General features: G+C 46.7%; 1 protein-coding gene across 1 annotated transcript in view; it reads right to left on the bottom strand.

The window, feature by feature from the left end:
* Positions 1-17750, bottom strand: part of siah2 (siah E3 ubiquitin protein ligase 2) — a 32940-nt gene extending 15190 nt beyond the window's left edge. The window contains exon 1 of the mRNA XM_033031843.1: positions 17131-17750. Within this exon, the coding sequence (XP_032887734.1) occupies positions 17131-17586 (456 nt within the window). The 5' untranslated portion in view covers positions 17587-17750. The remainder of the gene's footprint in view (positions 1-17130) is intronic.
* Positions 17751-20915: the final 3165 nt, after the last annotated feature.

The following is a 20915-nucleotide window of genomic DNA, read 5'->3' as shown; positions in this document are numbered from 1 at the left end:
TTCTCCTGCTTCCTCCCAATAATCCCTGATGCCTTTACTAATCAAGAACCTATCAAGTACCCATTCATGGCCTCCACAGATTCACAACACTCTGACTAAAGAAATTCTTCCTCATATCCCTTCTAAAGGTACGTCCTTTTATTCTGTGACTCTGGTCCGAGACACACCCATTAGTGGAAATATCCTCTCCACATCCACTCTATCTAGGCCTTTCAATATTCAGCAAGTTTCAATGAAGTCCGGCCCCCCCCCCCCCCCCATCCTTAGAAACTGGAGTGAGTACAGGCCCAGTGCCGTCAAACGCTCACAATATTTAGCATGACATCCCTACTGTAGTTGGAAAATGAAAGAGGACTTCATAATGGAAGACAAGGAGGAAAAAAAACCAGCAAGCAATTGGCAAGGCCAACTGGCCTCTATACCTCTGTACGAAGATGTGACCTGGGGTATTGGCATAACTTATCTGTACTCCCTGTTCCGGTACACAATGTGGGAATATAGTACAGAGTGAACATTGGCACCTCGTCGATCTGCTGATTTATCAAACCAATCGCATTTCCAAAGGCAAGGCTGTCCACAACAAACAACTCTGTAGTTCAACTGCTGCGTGTTCCAAGTTTAGTTTATTTTCTCTTTAAGGGTTTATTTGGTAGAGTAGAATTGCTGCCTCACAGGGCCAGAGACCCGTGTTTGATCCCGACTACTGGTGCTGGCTATATGGAGTTTGCACGTTCTCCACGTGATCGTGTGGGTTTTATCCGGATCCCACCCCAGCAAGACATGCAGGTTTGTAGGTTAATTGGTGTCAGTAAAACTATAAATTGTCCCTAGTGTGTAGGATAGTGCAAGTGTACGAGGATCATTGGCCAGCGTGGACTCGGGTGAAGCGAAGGACCTATTTCCACGCTGTATCTCCAAACTAAAAAATAAGCTTATTTTAGTTTAGAGATACAACATGGAAGCAGGCCCTTCGACCTACCTAGTCCATGCTGACCATTGATCACACTAGTTCCACGCTAACCCACTTTTGCATACTACACACTGGGGTGCAAAATAAGACAACATGGAACTAGTGTGTGGGTGATCAATGGACTTGTAAATACCCTGGTTCCATCACTAATCAAACAAAGCTTTAAAATACTTTATTGGGTAAAAATACTTCACAGCTGCACAAAACACATGTGCATAAAAACCAAGTGCTTAAGGTTTGGAGCGAGTACATTTCAAGTTTAAAATTCCAAAACATACTTCAATTAAGGACAGGTTCATCATTGATTGTCCGGCAACTGGTGGGCCTCCACTTCCTTTAATGTGGACAAAATTACAGCAGTCCCCCCGAATATGTGGCACGTTGGCCGGGTGAGGCGACCGATCCTAACCTCATTGGGACTTCAGCGGCCGATCGGCAGTTCAAATTTGCCCTCTGCGGCCAGGTCTCTGAAACTCTGGCTTGGCCGGAGCCAGCAGATCCGTCCCCATAGCTGACTTCCTCAGCCGATTGATGGGTCAAATTTTCCTCCCTGTGGATCGACCCGGGCTCGATCCTGACTACGGATGCGTTCATACGTTCTCTCTGTGACCGCGTGGGTTCTCCCCGGGTGCTCCGGTTTCCTCACACACTCCAAAGACGTACAGCTTTGTAGGCTAATTGGCTTCAGTAAAATTGTAAATTGTCCCTGGTGTGTAGGATAGTGTTGATGTACGGGGTGATCGCAGGTCAGCTCAGAAGACAATAGTGAAATTTAAAAGAAGCATTCAGATTCAACAGCTGTAACATAGTAAATGAAACTCTTCAACTGCAAGAGGTCAGTTACACATTTAAAAACACTGGCTAAGATCTGACACAAGGTAAAAATATGTTGCACAGCAAATTATAATGTGGAATGCACTGCTAGAGGCAGATTCCTTAGACTTTGATGCAATGCAGAGCAGGCCCTTCGGCCCACCGAGTCTACGCCAACCAGCAATCACCCCATACACTAACCTACAAACATTAGGGACAATTTACAATTGACCGAAGCCAATTAACCTCAAAGTCTTTGGAGTGTGGGAAGAAACCAGAACAGCCGGAGAAAACAGCGGAAACGTACAAATTCTGCACAGACAGCACCAGTAGTAAGGATTGAAACCGGGTCTCTGGCACTAAGGCAAGACTCTACCACTGTGCCATTGTGCAGCCCATTCTGTAGGAGTTTCCAACAGCAAATATGGGAAGAGCAACAGTGAAAGTGGAAGGTTGCACAGCTATTAGTTGTGTTTCTGTGAGCCAGCATAAGACTAAAGGACCGAATGGCCTCCTTGCACATCATGCTCTGATGATAAAGACAACTTGCCAGACAAGATGGTGCCCAAGCCAGGTGAGTGCACGCTGGTCCCAGAAGTGGATCTGCAATCATTTATTATATTCGCTCCACTCTTTTAAACATCTACTCCAACAGCAACATATCACTACTCTAACAATGCTCTTCTTAATCTCCTCTATTTCTTTATCCTGTATCTGTACACAGTGGACAGTGATTGTAATCATGTATAGTCTTTCTGCTGACTGAATAGCACACAACAAAAAAGCTTTTCACAGTTCCTCGGTACATGTGACAATAAACTAAACTAAATTATCCAGTCCTTTACAGAAGCATTAATAGAAAATCAGCAAAGATAGAGACTGTTGAATTATCAAGGACCACTCACACCCAGATCATTCCCTCTTCTGCTCTCTGGCAGAACATACAAGAGCTTGAAATCATGTACAGGTCCACCACTGATTTTCTGGCAATTGGTGGTTCAGCCCCTCCTTTAATCCAGACAAAATCTCACCCCCCACCCCCAAAAATGTGTTGCCTAGGCCGTATATGAGGCGGATGATCACAACCTCATCGGGACTTCCACGCCGATCGGCGGGTTGAATTTGCCCCCTGCAGCCAGGGCTCTGGAACTTCGGCCCATAGCCGACGTCCGTGGCCGACTTTGCGGCTCCTGGGCGGCCTAGGCAGAGCGTTCCGGGACCGGTGAAGTGGTCCGGCAAAATGGATAATCATAAAGGCTCTGGAACCAAGGGTGCCGGAAAATCGGTGGACCACCTGTAAAATCTGCAGAGAGAGATACTGTGTGTTATCAAGGACCACTCACACTCATTCCCTCTGGCAGAATATACAACAATGAGAACATGCACCAACCAGATTCAGGACCAGCTTCTTCCCCGCTGTTATCAGATGGCACACTTCAACAACTGAATCACAAGAATCCAGGTGAAAATTTCCCCTCACGGCGAGCTGGGACACTCCCAGCAAGCAGGCCCAACCTACTACAGGTGTCAGAGGTTACGGGGAGAAGGCAGGAGAATGAGGCTAGGGGGGGGAAGAGATAGATCAGCCATGATTGAATGGCGGATTAGACCCGTTGGGCCAAATGGCCTAATTCTACCCCTATTCCTTATGACCATATGACTTGCTCGTCGTGGCCAATGGCAATGCCGGCGCACAGCGGTGCGGTGCAATCCAAGGAACTGATTGTGGACTTTGGAAGGGGAAGGATAGGGACCCACAATCCCAATTATATCAATGGACGATGGTGGAAATGGACAAAATTTTCAAATTCCTGGGCGTGCATATTTCCGAAGATTTCCTGGTCCCAGCACACCGATGCAATTATAAATGCGGCACATCAGCACCTCTACTTTCTGAGAAGATTACGGAGAGTCTGTATGTCAAGGAGGATTCTCTCGAACTTCTACAAGTGCACAGTAGAGAGCATACTGACTGGTTGCATCGTGGCCTGGTTCGGCAACTTGAATGTCCAGGAGCGGAAAAGACTGCAGAATGTTGTGACCATCGCCCAGTCCATCACCGGATCTGACCTCCCCACCAGCGAAGGAATCTATCACAAAAGGCTACCAACATCATCAAAGACCCACCCACTGGTCACACACTAATTTCACCATTGACATCGGGTGACATTGACAGCTTCTTCCCCACAGCCATCAGGCTATTAAACACGACATCAAATAAGCTCTGAACAATAACAGTCTATTATTATTATTATTATTATTATTGCACTATATCTGTTTATTTATTGTGTATATATGGTCTATGGTCTATTGACTATAGACACACTGAACTTTTATCTTCCGTTTTGTATGATGTTTACATATTCTGTTGTGCTGCAGCAAGTAAGAATTTCATTGTCCTATCTGGGACGACATGACAATAAAACTATCTTTACTCCAAGTGTGATGGGTCGGGCAGAGCCCCAAGGTTAGGTTGGAACCTCGAGGGCCCGACGAAGATGGGTCGGGACGAGGGCGTGACGGAGCTTCAAGTACGGGTCGGAGCCTCGAACAGAGTCAGGCCGGGGACGGAGCCTCGGGGTCAAGACGGGCCGAGTGGGACTGGCAGCGTGGCCGAGAACAATGGGGGAATGTAGAAGGGATGAGTAATTTTTGTAACTTTGTCTGTGCCCTTGTGGCGATTCTTTTGTGTACTTTGTATGCAAACACAAGGAATATCATTGCACTTAGGTACAAGTGATAATAAAATATCATCATCATCATCTCCAGGTACATTGGGGCAAATTGACTCAACTACCAGCTAAAACTGCAGAGCTAGGGATTGCCCAGATGCCAACCTAACTGGTAGCAATCTCAATCTTGACCCAAAATGTTCATGGGGTTAAAATATCACAGTATTGCTGCCATTTATTTGGAACATTAAACCCAATGCCTTATCTGCACAGAGGTGATTCCCTAGATCTTGTATCTGTACATTGAGGAAGGCTAGATTGTAATCATTAGGGTTAGTAGTCTTTCCACTGACTGGTTGGCATGCCACAAAAAGCTTTTCACTGTACCTCCATACATGTGACAATAAAGTAAACTAAACTAAAGGTGAATGCATAAGATCATAAGACAGGCCATTCCAGACCCAGCCCACAAGTAGAGAAGATGGCAAAAATCTAAATCTGATCATTTGGTCACCCTTGCTGTTGTATGCCCTGTTCCTAGGGACAAAGGAGACGACAATTATTAACTACTGTTGCAAAACCATTATCACAGTGAACATTAGCACACTTTGGATGCCCGAACCTCACTGGTGTTTAGAGCAAGATATTGTCTACAACATAGTGCAGCAAATTGACACACTCTTAGTTTAGCTTAGAAACAAAGAACTGCAGATGCTGGTTTATACCAAAGATAAACACAAAGTGCTGGAGTAACGCAACAGGTCAGGCAGCATCGCTGGAGAAAAAGGATAGGTGACGTTTCAGGTCGCGATCGTTCTTCACACCCTTCAGCATCCGAAGAAGGGTCCCAACCTGAAATATCACCTGTCCTTTTCCTCCATAGATGCTGTGTCACTGAGTTACTCCAGCTCTTTGTGTCTATCTTAGTTTAGTTTATTGTCACGTGTACTGAGGTACAGAGAATAGCTTTTTTGTTGCATGCTATCCAGTTAGCAGAAAGACAATACATGATTACAATCAAGCCGTCTTCGGTGTACAGATAGAGGATAAATGGTATAACATTTAATGAAAGTCTAGTACAGTCCGATTAAAGATAGTTTGATGGTCTACAATGAGGTAGATGTAGGTCAGGAGCTGTTGATAGGATGGTTATGTTGCCTGATAACAGCTGGGAAGAAACTGCCCCTGAATCTGGAGGTGTGCGTTTCACATTTCTGTACCTCTTGCCAGATGGGAGAGGGGAGAAAAGGGAGTGGCTGGGGTGCGACTCGTCCTTTATTTTGCTGCTGGCCTTCCCGAGGCAGCGTGAAGTGTAAATGGAGGGACGTTGATTTGTGTGATGGTCTGGACTGCTTCCACAATTCTATGCAATTTCAGGCTTGGAAGAAGCTGTTCCCAAACCATGCTGTGATACATCCTGATAAATTGCTTTCCATGGAGAATCTGCAGAAGTTGGTGAGAGATGTCGGTGACATGGAGAACTTCCTAAGCCTTCCAAGGAAGTAGAGGCGTTGGTGTGCTTTCTTGGCCATTGCTCCGATATGGCTGGTGCAGGATAAGTTGCTGGTAATTCAAGATTCAATTTAATTGTCACATGTACCAATAAAGGTACAGTGAAATTTGAGTGACCATACAACCATACTAAGTGGGAAAAATAACAGTACACAATCCAGCCGCATTAAATACAATTTAACACTGTGATAGAAGACAATAAAGTACAGTCATCTCCCTCCTTTGTTCACCCGTGGTCGGGGCTGAACTCTCCGCACTTGCCATTGCCGCACTTGCTGTTGCCGACGGTCCGCTGTTCAAGCCCTCTCGTCAGGATGATCGAAACTCCGGCGTCGGGACGGATCGGAACACTCCGTGGCATGGAGCTCCCGAGTCGGCCGCTTCTCACCGGAGACCGCTGCTTCACGGTGTTAATGTCCACAGGCCCCGCGGTCGGAGCTCCAATACTGGCAATCCTTGGCAAAAGATCCCAGGCTCCGCGATGGCAAGTCCGCGCCGTGCCCGCAGCTTGAAACTCCGGGCCTGTCTCCAGGAAATTTATTCTCCTAGAAACCCGAAGCTTTCTACCATCTCTACATCAGCATCATCAATGTATACTGTCCATGATACTAGAGATGCTGCCTGACCCGCTGAGTTACTCCAGCACTTTTGTATCTTTTCCTGTTACTAAAAACATTGACCTAAATAGATCACTACTTGCTAGAGTAACTCAGCGAGTCAGGCCGCATTTCGGTGGGGAATGGATAGGTGATGTTCAGGATCGGGACCCTTCTACAGACTGATTGTAGTGGGGGAGAGATAGTTGGAAAAGAGAGGGAGGGCGAGGGAAAAGCCTGGCAAGTGATAGGTGGATGGATAGCGAGGCGGGGGGGGGGGGGGGGCGGTGATGAGCAGATGGGTGGACAAAGGCTGGAGATGAAAAGGAGACAAAAGGGTGTCAGATAAGGAGAGAAGATGAGCCAAAGGGAGGGCTAGATAGAAGGGAATGGGGGGGGGGGGGAGGGGATGGTAGGAGAAATCAGTGCACACTGGGGTGGGTAGTGATGGGGCACAGGAAAGAAAGGGGGGGGGGGAAATAAAAGGGGGTGTTACCCAAGATTGGAGAATTGAATATCCATACCACTGGGTTGTAAGCTACCTAAGCAGAATGTACTGCATTAGAAATAAAAGGGCCGGAATAAGTTTGGAACTAATAAAGATGTACATGCAAAATGCTGCTGTGTGCAAGTCAACACCTTTGCTGTGTTGTGCTGTGCTTATCAGAAAATTAGGAAAGGCACCAAACAAGTACAGTCAGGGTCTGAAGAAGGGTTCCGACCCAAAACGTCACCTATTCCCTTTCCTCCGGCATGCTGCCTGACCCGCTGAGTTACTCCAGCATTGCGCGCCTATCATCCATACAAATGCAAGTCTCCTTCTTCCCTGTGGAACAAGTTTTATTCTCCGACAACAGTGTGACAGCAGGATACGGGTCTGCAACATGTTACCACTTTAAACAAAACTCACTGACCTCATCAAAATCCTACGATTATCTCTGCTTGCCAAAGCAGGTTTAAAGAGTTACAGAGTGCGCATTTTATGTGAAAGCATTTTTCATGTAGCGTAGGAAAACTTAGATACTTTGAATGCCTCACTGAAAACACACACTAACAGTTGGGAGCCCGCAAAATATTTTGTTGTGAAATTTAAATTTCAAGAAAAACTAGGCAAATCGCTTCATTTTGCAGAGGATTTCTGCATGTTCGCCATCTATTGATGAACACAGCACTTAGTGACCAGATAAGATACTCAAAATGCACAAATGAAGCTGTCACCAAGGTAACAAAACTCAATAGACTGGGATAATATAATAAAAAGGAACTGCAGATACTGGTTTATAACAAAGATAGACAAAATGGTAGAGTAACTCAGTGGGTCAGGCAGCATCCCTGAAGAAAATGGATAGCTGATGGTTTGGGTTGGCATCGGTCTGAAGGCTAATTTCACAGAGTACTAAGCTGGTTGCAAAATGCTTAGAAACATCCCGAGCTTGTGGAAGTCACGATACACAGGCACTCCCTAACTTATGCAAGGGTTATGCTCCGTGAACCCTTACGCAAACCAGATTTTACACAAGTCGTAATCGCCATCCCCATTAAACTCATCTCAGTGAAGTCTGGCTGCGACTGGGGCACTTTCTGTGATGTGTGGCCGTCACGGTTAGCACTGCCGCCATTGTTCGCTTGAGTTCCGTCTCGCGCTAGGGCACTTTCTACCACACATGGCCTTCTGGGTAAGCAACGCCGCCATTGCCGGCATGTTTCCGATGTAAACTTGAGTGATCCTACAGTGTTGTGGAAATTACAAACTGCCTTGCTTGCACTAGAACTAAGCACAGAATTGTTTCCATAAGTGCGAGCTTGCACAAGACGCCTATTGTACAAGTCGGGGAGTGTCTGTAAATACAATTTTTCTTTTAGTCACCAGGAGATACAAGAGATATTGCTATATTAAAGTCAGGTTCACCGAGATACAGGGAAAAATGTTTTGTGCACTAACCAGGCAGATACCATACGCCAGCACAAGAGACCAAGCACAGTGCCACCATTTCATCTCCTCTGCCATTAGTACCATTGGTTGGCAACACATGGTGTGGAGATGAGGAAGAATTTATTTAACCAGCGGGTGGTAAATCTGTGGAATTCATTGACACAGACAGAGGTGGAGACCAAGACATTGGGTATGTTTTAAGGCGGAGATTGACAGGTTCTTGATCAGTAAGTGTGTCAAAGGTTGTTGGGAGAAAGCAGGAGAATGGATTGAGAGGGGGAAAAATAGATCAGCCATGATTGAATGGTGAAGCAGAATTGATGAGCCGAATGGCCTAATTCTACTCCTATCACTTCTGGTGTTATGTGTTTGGTTTAGTTTATTAGTACAGTGAAAAACTTTTAATGTGTGCTAACCAGTCAAGGGAAAGACAATACATGATTACAATCGAACCATCCAAAGTGTACAGATGCATGGCAAAGAGAATATCGTGAATAATCTTTGGTGCAAGATAAAACCAGTAAAGTTTGATCAAAGATAGTCCTCGGGTCGCCAATGAAGTAGATATTATTTCAGCACCGCTCTCTAGTTGTTGGTCATATGGTTCCGTTGCCAGGTGATCAGTACCAGTCTCTTGGGCTGTGGTTTTGTTCTCTCGAACCCATATTAAATGGCTCCGCAACCTCCACAGAACTTACAACCACCTGCAGCAATTTTCGAAACCACACTCTTCGCAACTCCCAATAAACTTTCAAATATTTATTCATATAATTTCATGAGTGTGGAGTTTTGCTTCCACCAAGGTTTTTTGCACAATGCGGATTGTTCTGCCATTTTAAATCCCCCTCCCATTCCCACACTGAGCTTTCTGTCCTGGGCCTCCTCCATTGCCAGAGTGATGCCACATTCAAACAGCACCTCGTATTCCACCTGGATAGCTTACAACCCAATGGTATGAACATTGAATTCTCGAACTTTATGTTAAAAAAATCCCTTCTCTTCTCCTTTCCCCCTACCTCACCTTCCACCTACCTCACCTAGACTTGCACCTAATTCTCCCCTCCACCTACATTCCTTCCTCTGGCTTCACAATTTGCAACTCTTCAATCCTTCTCTCATGCTTTGCCCTTTCATCTCTGGCCTTTGTTCCAACCATCTGCCTATCAAAACCCCCCTTGCCTATGTCCACCTCTTACCTGCCACGCTTTGTCATGCCTCTCTCCTCTCCCAGCTTCCCCCCCCCCCCCCCCACACCCTCTTAAACAATGTCTGAACAAGGGCTCCGACCCAAAATGTTCCATGTTCTCCATGCTGCCGTACCCACTGAGTTACCTGAGCATTTTCTGCCCGTTAGTTCCTCCAACCCCCTGCATACGAAAGCAATCAGCAACAGCACAAGAGTGCCTGAACAAGTGCAGGCCAAATGCAAAGCCCACTTGCATTGGGATTTGCATTTGCATTGCAGTTTAAAGAAGTTCTTATTTGCATTGCATTTCGACCCATCCTTTTCCCCTCCAGAGATGCTGCCTGACCCAGTGAGTTACGCCAGAACTTTGCATCCATCTTCGGCGTGAACCAGAATCTGCAGTTCCTTTCCACACATTAATTCTAGTCAGATGCAATTCAGTCAATAGCTGCTTAGTCTAAGTCACAAGTCTCTGGGTTAATGAAAAGCACAAAATCTAGAGCCACGATTTAGAGGGAGTGTAGCAACAGTGAATTAAAAAAACAAACTTGTGAAACGTCAGGGGACAGGGAGGGGAAAGATTTGCACATTCTTTATAAAACATCACCAAATTGCTAGTGTCCCACTTGTATTTTACCTCTGGTTTGTAGACATTTATACAATGTCAGTGAGATCACACCTAGAGTATTGTGTGCAGATTAGGTCATCAGTCTATAGGAGGATGTTATTAAGATGGAAATCATGCAGAAAATATTCAGAAGGGTGTTGCTGGTTCTGGAAGGCTTGAATAATGAGAGGCTGGGACTGTTTTCCCTGAAGCAATGGATGAGGGTTATAAGATCATGAGGGGCACAGATAAAGTGGATGGTCAGTCTTTATTTCCCAGAGTAGGAGAGTATAAAACTAGAGGGCGTAGATTTATGGCGAGAAGGAAAAAGATTTAAAGGGGACCAGAGGGGAATATTTTCCACAGAGGGTGGTGAGTATGTGGAGCAGGCTGCCAGAGAAGTGGTAGAGAGTGGTAGTGTGGCACAGCAATGGAGTTGCTGTCTCACAGCGCCAGAGACACAGGTTCGCTCCCGACTACGGGTGATGTCGGCATGGAGTTTGTACGTTCTCCTTGTGACTACGTCTGGTTTCCTCCCACACTCCAAAGACGTGGGGGTTTGTAGGTTAATTGGCTTCTGTAAATAGTCCCCAATCTGTAGGATAAACCTATTGCATGGGGGAAATCAATAGTCGGCACAGGCTCGGTGGGCTGAAGGGCCTGTTTCCCCACTGTATCTCAAAAACTAGAAATCAAAGAGGTACATTGCAATGTTTAAAAGGCATTTGGACAGATTTATGGATGGAAAAGGTTTTCAGGAATATAGACCAAATGCAGGCAGATGGGACCAACTCAGTATGGATGGACTGGAGGCCAACCCCATAGAGGGCCAGTTTCTATGCTGCATAACTGCGACTCTGACATTTTGCTTCCAAATGTTCCAGTGGAACATGCTAGGCATTGGTGGTGTTCATGTGCCTATGTGCTCACTGGCAGCTGGGCCCAATAGTAATATAGATAGCTTGGGACTATTACCATTGGGCCTCAGTGGCAATAGTAGGTGGTATGCTTCATAGGCCAAGAAATAGAGCCAAGAGCAAACTCCTTCAGAAACAGGGGCAACCCTAAATGTCAAGAGGTTAGAATTAGAGAAGCACAAATACACTGGGGGTTTAGAGGGCGGAGAGAACATTGAGAGTTGGGCGAGACTGTGAAGGGATTTAGAGATCAGCATTTACAAATGGACTCAGAACATTGAACAATACAGCACAAGCACAGGCCCTTTAGCCCACAATGTCCATGCCAAACATGATGGCAAGCCCATCTCTTATCTAGCTGTGCATTATCCATATCCCTGCTTATCCATGCGCCTATCCAAAAGCCTCTTAAATGCCACAATCACATTTGTGTCAACTAGCACCCCTGGCAGCATGCTCCAGACACTCACCATACCCTGTATAAAATAGTGCCCCGCACATCTCCTTTAAACTTTGCCCCTCTCATCTGAAAGCTATGCCCACAAGTATTTGATTTTTCCATCTTGGGAAATTAGGTTCCGACTGTCTACCCTATCTGTGCCTCTCAGAATTTTATATACGTCCATCAGGTCACCCCCAACCTCCGCTGTTCCAGAGAAAACAATCCAAGTCTGTCCCACCTCCCCCTGCAGCAATCCAAGTCTGTTAGTTCATCGCTTAACTGTCAGCAAGTACAGGTCCACCATTGATTTTCCAGCACCCTTGGTTCCAGAACCTTGCAGTATTTCCCTTTTGCCAGACCAACAGAGGTCACGGCCTTGGGTGGCCGAGATACCGGCCCGCAAAGTCGGCTACGAGAACGAATCTGCCAGTTCTGGCCGCGCTGGAGCTCCAGAGCCGCTGACCACAGCTCGCAAATTCGACCCATGGATCAGCCGCAGTAATCGCCCATGGGAACGTATCTGCCGGTTCCAGCCGGGCCGGAGTTCCAGAGCCCCGGCCGCTGGGGGCAAATTCGACCCATCGATCAGCTGCTGAAGTCCCAAGGAGGTCGAGATCGGCCATCTCACCCGCCCTAAGCACCCCCATTTTCAAGTGCGCTCTCGTAATATTGTTCGGATTACAGGAGGTATCGGACCACCAGTTGCTAGAAAATTGGTGGAGGTCCTGTCGAGATGAAAAAGCACGGGAGTAACAGCGAATGGTGCATTGTGAGGGTCAGAACGCAGGCATTCTGCATGATCTGCAGTTTACAGAGGATGGAGAAAGGGATGCCTTCAAGGAGTTAATGGGAATTGTCAGGTCTAGAGGGAAGAAAGACATGGAAGAGGTTTCAGCAGAGATGAGACAGGGCCATCGTTAAGTCAGCTACATATTCTACTATGCCCATCTGCCTGAGTCATTCAAAATTGACACTGAAACTCGCAACGACAAGCAGACAGATGGTCGAAGTCGTTCCGCTCCGCTCGATATTCTTCTGTTGTCTCCTCAAATATATTTTGTGTTGTTGTTCATAGAATCATACAGCGTGGAAACTGTCTCTTCAGCCCACTTGCCCACACAGACCAAGATACCCCATCTACACGTCCCGCCTGACCTACATCCCTCTAAACCTTTTCTATCAAGTATCTGTCCAAATGTATTTTAAACGCTGTTTTTAGTATCTGCCTCAACTACCTCCAGTGGCAGCTCATTCCATACACCCACCAACGTCTGCGTGGAAAAATTGCCTCTCAGGTTCCTATTAAATCTTTCCCCCTCACCTTAAACTTATGTCCCATTGATTCTTTACTCCTCTATTCTGGGTAAAAGATTTTGCATTCACCCTATCTATCCCCTTCATGGTTTTATACCCCTCTGCAAGATCACCCTTCAGCCTCCTGAACTCCAAGGAATAAAGTGTTTAAGAAGGAACTGCAGATGCTGGAAAATCGAAGGTACACAAAAATGTTGGAGAAACTCTGAAGGGTTTCGGCCCGAAACGTTGCCTATTTCCTTCGCTCCATAGATGCTGCTGCACCCGCTGAGTTTCTCCAGCATTTTTGTGTACCTTCCAAGGAATAAAGTCCTGGCCTGTCCAACAACCTCTCCTTTTTGCTCAAGCCCTCAATTCCTCAAGTCCTGGCAAAATCCTTGTAAACCTTCTCTGCATTCTTTCCAGCATGACAATATGCCTTTGGTCTACCGTGCACCCAATTTCCAATTAAAAGATCAAGGATCCCAAACAAATTGTATCCCTGGAGACAAGAAACTGCAGAGTGGAACAACAAAACAAGGTGCTGGGGGAACCCAGTGGATGAGGTGGCATCCTGATCAGACTGAAGAAAGGTCCTGACCTGAAATGTCATCAGTCCATTCCCTCCACAGATGCTGCCTGACCCGCTGAATTCCACCAGCACTGTTTTTGCTGTTGTATCTCTGGTCCTCTTCATGTAATGGAGACCAACTGAGTTAGACGATCTTCTAATATAAACAGCTCATTCAGGACTGGCCAGAGGACTGTGGCTTACTGTTGTTCAACACTACGAGTGATAGATATTTGCACAATAAAATAAATCCTTCTGATTTAAATGTCGTAGAAAGGGGCTTTGCAGGGTAAAGAAAAAATGAATCATTTGGGGGGCCACAGTGGTGCAGCCTGTCGAGCTGCTGCCTCAGAGCATCAGAGACCCGGGTTCCATTCTAACCTCGGGTGCTGTCCGTGTGGAGTTTGCACGCTCTCCGTGACCAAGCGAGTTGCTCCGACTCCTTCCACATCCCAAAGACGTGCCGGTTTGTAGGTTAAGTGGCCCTCTGTAAATTGCCCCTCGGGGGAATGCAAAAATGGGATAACATGGAACTAGTGAGAATGGATGATTGATGGTTGGCGTGGAGTCGGTGGGCTGAGGGGCCTGTTCCGATGCTGTATCTCTAAGCTATACTAATTTAGAGGGGCAATTGCAAGTTCCACTATTGTCCGTACAGTTTTACCCAATTTTTAAACAGAACTGCCATGTTACAGCACCTAACGATCTGATACAGTGCACCATCCCCATTGAAGGCAATCATTAACTGATCCAACATAATCAGGACAGGTCATTCTGGTCATTCCCTCTGCTCCCCTCTCTCAACAGGCAAGAGGTACAGAAGATTGAAAACGCACACCTCCAAATTCAGTGACAGTTTCTTCCCAACTGTTATCAGGCAACTGAACCATCCTTTCATCAACTGGAGAGTGGTTTAGTGATACAGTGTGGAAACAGGTCCTTCAGCCCACTGAGTTCGTGCCAACCAACAATCACCCATACACTAGTTCTATTCCACACTCTAGGGACAATTTACAGTAGCCATCTAACCTACAAACCTGCACCCCTTTGGAATGTGGGAGACTGCAGTACACAGGGAAATCTCACAAGGTCACAAGGAGAATGTACAAACTCCATACAGATATCACCTGTAGTCAGGATGAAACACACGGTTGTCTGGCGCTGTAAGGCAGCTACTCTACCACTGCGCCATTGAGCTGCCCACACCTTACACTAAAAGTTATAAATTTTATCCTGTATCTGTAAACTGTGGATGGCTTGAATGTAACATGCATTGTCTTTTCACTGACAAGACAGCACACAACAAAAAGTTTTGACAATAAAAGTAAACTGATCTAAAGACTAGCTTATCATCCCAGGATACCCAGTCCTTGCATTAGGCAGGAACCCAATTGAGTGAGGGTGTTATGATTCAAGATTCAAGATTCAAGAAATGTATTGCCATGTCAACAAGTTGATAGGAATGTGTCTTGGTTCGCTCTCAGACAGATACAATACAGTACAATACAACCACCACATCCACAATAAATAATACAGACAATACCGTACGAAGGACAATATATACAGGAAGGACAGTACCCAGCAGCGTCATGTTAAGCGTAAGTGCAAGTGCAAAAGAAAGTGCAAAGTGATTAGTGCAAATTCAAATATCTGAAGGCTTGGAGGTAGGTGCTGTCTCTGAAGCGAGATGTTTTACTTTTAATGCTTCTATATCTCCTTCCTGATGGGAGGAGATTAAAGAGGTAATGTGCCGGGTGAAAGTGGTCTGCTATGATTTTTTTGGCCTTTCTGGTGAGTCTTGTTGAGTAAAGTGATGTCACTGAGGGAAGTCTGCTGCAACCGATGATCTTAGTAGCTCGGCGCACTATTCTCTCCAGCCGAATCTTATCCTGTGAGGTTGTGTGACCATACCAGACAAGCATGGAGAATGTGAGTATGCTTTCTATGGTAGACCTATAGAAGTGGGTCATGGCTGGTCGACTGACCCTGAATTTATTGAGCTGCCGCAGGAAGTAGAGTCGCTGGTGGCACTTACTGATTATGAGACTGATGTTGAGCTCCCATGATAGGGATTGATGTATGGTGGTCCTGAGGAACTTAAAGGAGGTGACCCTCTCAACCACCTCTCCATTGATGAAGAGAGGGAGGAGGGGGGTGGCCTTCTTTCTGCAATCAACAACCAGCTCCTTAGTTTTTGAGATGTTAAGTATGAGGTTGTTGTTCTCACACCACCTTACTAGCTCCTCTACTTCACTACGGTAAACGGTTTCGATGTTATTGGTAATAAGACCTGCCACAGATGTGTCATCTGCAAACTTAAATAACAAGACAGAGGGAGTCTCCCAACTTGTCCATGGAAGCAGGGAAACTCTTGCATTAAACCATCTCACAGCGTCAGGGACCCGGGTTTGATCCTAATTATGGGTACTGTCTGTACGGAGTTTGCACGTTCTCCCTGTGACCACATGGGCTTTCTCCAGGTGCTCCAGTTTCCTCCCACATTCCAAAGACTTGCAGGCTTGTAAATTAATTGGCTTCTGTAAATCGTCTCTAGTGTGTAGGATAGAACTGGTGTACAGGTGATTGTTGGTCAGCGTGGACTTGGTGGGCCAAAGGGCCTGGTTTCCATGCTGTATCTCTAAACTATAGTTTAGCCCCACCACGGAAACTCAGTCTGACGCTTTTGAGGTTGGATGAGTTACTTTCACTGAGAGCTCACATGACAAATTGTTACACCAATAATATTGGTAAAATATCTGGAATTAGTGACGACACTAGGCCTGTACTTGCTGGAGTTTATAAGGATGAGGGGGAGGGGGGGACCTCATTGAAACTTACCAAATAGTGAAAGGTCTGGATAGAGTGGATGTGGAGGATGTTTCCATAAGTGGGAGAGTCGAGGATCAGAGGCAATAGCCGTGAATAAAAGGATGTATTTTATTTAAAGAATTTCTTTAGTCAGAGGGCGGATATTTTTAAGGCGGAGGTTGATAGAATCTTGATTAGTGCGGGGGTCAGGGGTTATGGGGAGAAGGCAGGAGAATGTGGTTGAGAGGGAAAGATAGATCAGACCTGATTGAATGGCAGAGTAGACTTGATGGAAAGAATGGCCTAATTCTGCTCATGAACTTATTAGTGACTAGTGACTAATGACATTTGAAGTAGTCAGCGGTACAAAGCGTGGTCAGTTTACCAGGTCTGCCAGACATCCGAGACACCTCCCCCTTTGAGTCAGAAGATTCAAGTCCTATGCCAGAGCACAAAAATCTAGGCTATCATTCCAGTACTGTACTGTGGGAGATGCTTTTTATTTTTATTTTTAAAAGAGACATACAAGCCTTAGATTAATGCTAAAGTCCAGAGCATTACTTTGAAAAGTAAGGAAGCTGTCCAGAGTAAACAGATCAATTTTGTAATCGATGCTTCCCAAATCGATTAGCTGGCCACTAGTGTGTGTGACAGCGTGTTAGATTTTCCAATTGAAAATTACCTCAAATAATTGTGATGCGTTTTGGGACGATCTGAAAGGAACTACGTAAAAGCAAGCATTTTTTAAGAGACGGATAGAAGACACAATGGGAAAAATGACCCAGCGGCCCGATATGGACAGAATCTTACCTTACATGGGAAGAGAACGGCCGAAGCCACTTTTTCCATTGCCAGGTTCCTGATGCTGGGGGTGAGGGAGCCTCGACATGTCGGGCAACAGGTCAGTTTTTGGCGGCAGGTGTTGCACACCAGATGGCCGGCTTGACATTGTAGGATGGGCGGCAGCACGTAGTCGAAGCAGACAGGGCACTCGAAGAGTGAGGTTAGCTCCTGGGCAGCGGCGGCGGCGGCGGCTGCAGCAGCGGCCACCGCCGCCTGGTGAGGGTGCAGAGGCGGCGGGGGAGACGAGACACCAGCGCCTAGAATCGCCGCCGTCCCGCAGCCGCCGGCAGCGGCAGCCACGGCAGAAGGGGAAGCGGCGGCTGCGACTGCTGCCGCCGTCGACAGGCCGCTCGGGGCCGGAGAAGATGCCGTGTGTTTGCTGCCGGCTTTGCCGCTTCCGTTGCCCGCTCCGGCCGATGACATGGCTGGCAGGCAGGAGGAGAGGCGGGCGAGGGCATGGATGTTCCTGCCACGGCCCCCCAGCGTCAGGCCCGGCCGCTCCGGCACCAGCCGCTACCGAATGTTTAGACACAAGAAAATCGCGACACGGCGTTCTAGAACCTTGATACACGGCGCCGTGACGTCACCGCCGGAGGGAACCCCCCCTTCCTACGTCACGTGAATCCCAACCCCTTTCTCCCACAGCATTCAACAACAGCGACCTGCACTGATAAAAAAAATACGCCATACAACGGGAGAACACAAACCAGCAATACGTAGAAGTAAATAATAAAATGTGCTGCTTTATACCAAAGGTAGATACAAAATGCTGGAGTAACTTAGAGGGCCAGGCAGCATCTCTGGTGTAATTGGATAGGTAGATACAAGGAACTGCAGATACTACTTTCTACCAAAGATAGACACAAAGTCATGGAGTTAACTCAACGGGTCGGGCAGCATCTCTGGAGAACACGGATAGATGTCATTTTGGATCTGGACCCTTCTTCAGACCAGGAATATAGAGAGTTCAGAATATAGTTCTCAGCATTGTAACGCATCAGTCCCATAGACAAGGAACTGTAGATGCTGAAATCTTGAGCAAAACACAAAGCGCTGAAGGAACTCAACAGGTCAGGCAGTATCTGTGGAGGGAATGGACAGGCGACATTTCAGGTCGGGAGCCTTCTCCAGACCAACCCAAAATGTCACCTGTCCATTCCGACCACCGATGGCCTGTTGAGTTCTGCCACCTCTTTGTGTTGAATTTCAAATCGGCAGTTGGAATAGATATAAATAGAATTAAGGTGCCAAAATTCTTCCATTCCAGAAGAGAGTGACGTCAGTCTATCCAGTGTAAAGAAGACACAAAGTGATTCTCCATGCGTGCTATCCAGTCAGCGAAAAAGTATACATGATTACAATCAAGCCGTCCACAGTGTATAGATACAAGAGAAAGGGAATAACGTTTAGTGCAAGATTAAGTCCAGTAGAAAGATTTAAAAGAGTGGAGCAATTGTAATGAATGTTTGCAAATCCACTTCTGGGACCAGCACGCAGAGAGTCGCCTGGCTTTCTGGCCCATTGTGCTAAATAAAGCAAATTAGTTTACAGCTAATGAGGTACTTCTGAAGTGCCACCTTGTTGACTTTAAGAAACTCACTAATCAATCTGGATGAAGCAAGCTCTCACAAATAGCTGATATCTTACGTATGGAAATTGTCTGATCATTTAGGACACGGAATCAAGGGATGTGGTGGGGGAAGCAGGAACAGGGTACTCTGGATCTGGACGTAGTACGCTGAATGCTTGCTTTTGGAGTGCATCTTTGTATGTGTTGATGTTTTGGAGATCTCTGATGCTGGCTGGTAGGGTATTCCAATCCCTTCCTGTCTTGAAGAAAAACAAGTTAGAGAGTGCTAATGAAGTGCTGTGCGGAATGAAATAATTTCCAGGTTGGTAGCTTCTGGTTGACATGCCTATGGGTGCTTGGATTAACTGGATGTGGTCCTCCATCTTTAAATCAATACTGGTATTCTTGATCTTGTGGAATGTTGTCAGTCTGATGAACCTGCAACGAGTAGTAGGTGGATGAAGTTGAAGGTGCTTTATCATGCTGGAGACTGAGCTCTGCCACTTGTAGTTGTTAGATGTGAACCTTGCTGCTCTGTTTTGCACTGTCTGGATCTTATTGTGAAAGGATCCCACACGGAGCAGCACTATTCAACATGTGGACATACAAGGCTTTTATATGCTTGGATCTTAACTTCTTTGGGTGCATTGTGCAGATTGCGACGTAGAAAGCCGATGACTGCTGGCTTTGGCTGTTTCCCCTTCCACAGGCTTGTTTCATTTCATGTTTGCAGACAAAGTAACTCCTAAGTGTTTATGACTAGAAACTGCCTCTAGCTGATGTCCAGAGAATGTGTAGGAATGATGGTTTGGTTTAGGTTTCCTAGTAAAACGCATGGCAGTACATTTTTCTGGTTTGAAAATCATTTGCCATTTCTTCTCCCATCTCTCCAATGAGCGCAGATCTTTTTGAAGCATCAGACAATCATCAGTCGATAAACCACGCAATCATCGGCGAAGAGGCAGACCTTGGATGTGATGTTATCTGGGAGATTGTTAATGTAGACTAAAAACAGCAGCGGTCCCAGCATAGTGCCCTGTGGTACGCCAAAGTCGACATGGGCTGGTTTTGAGGATGTTCCCTGGATTACAACCGACTGCTCCCTGTCAGTTAAAAAACTAGTTATCCAGGAGTGAAGTGAGCCCTCCGCACCAAAGTGTTTGAGACGGTGAAGAAGCCTCTGATGTGGAACGGTGTCAAAAGATTTTACAAAAACCAGCAGCACTGTGTCCACTTGTTTGGTTTCTTCCACAGAGCTGAAGATTTGGTGAATTGTAATTATCAGCTGGGATTCACATAATCGTCTGGCCCAGAAACCATGCTGAGTATGACTGAGGATTTAGTTTCTCTCTAGGTGTCCCATGTTGTGTCGATAGATGCAGGCACAGAAATCGCTATCAAAACATGGGGGGGGACCGGGGGGGACACAATTTCATGGCTGTCGCGCACGCATGCGCACACTCACACACACACTCACGCACACACACGAGGGCCCTGTGGATGGTAATTACGGGAACGACGGTCCAGGCTTATGGCCAGCTCGGAGAAGCAGCGCTAAATGCAGCTCAACTCTGCCTGTCTTGTCGGGTTAACCTACAGCCCTGCCTGGACTGACGGGACACCAGTCCGGAACCGTGGAGCTAACGCTGCTTCTCCGTAAGCCTGCGCCGTCGTTCCCGTAAGTCCAGGCAGGGCTGTAGGTTAACCTGGCGGGACAGGCACAGTTGAGCTGGGTTTAGCGATGCTTCTCTGCGCTGGCTGTGGGCCTGAGGGCACCGCTCCCGTCTGACCCACGACGTCTCTGGCCACCCCCGGGCATGTGGGGGCACTCGGGATCGGACGGGGACAGTCCAGTGGCGGTTTGGCAGTGATTGCAACGCCAGAGACACAGGATCGATCCTGGCTGCGGATGAGGCTCAGGTCTGTGTCCAGGGCTGCCGAGAGTGTTTTTTGCTTGTGACCTTATGACCTGGGCATGCAATTCAAGCTCCGCTCTATGATCTTTGCTCCACGGACGTCTCCCTCCTCCAATCACCATGCTGAATCATCATGTCCTGCCCCCATTGCCTGCTCACCGATGTCTCTCTCGTCCAATCGGCGCCCTCCCTCGATCATCAGTCCCACCTCCATTGTCTCGCGGAAAGCAGAGATTTTCAGAGTTTTAAAATCCGGATTACAAAAA

The sequence above is a fragment of the Amblyraja radiata genome, chromosome 13, assembly GCF_010909765.2.
Source record: "Amblyraja radiata isolate CabotCenter1 chromosome 13, sAmbRad1.1.pri, whole genome shotgun sequence".
Classification (NCBI taxonomy): Eukaryota; Metazoa; Chordata; class Chondrichthyes; order Rajiformes; family Rajidae; genus Amblyraja; species Amblyraja radiata.
This window is presented reverse-complemented; position numbering and strand designations above follow the sequence as displayed.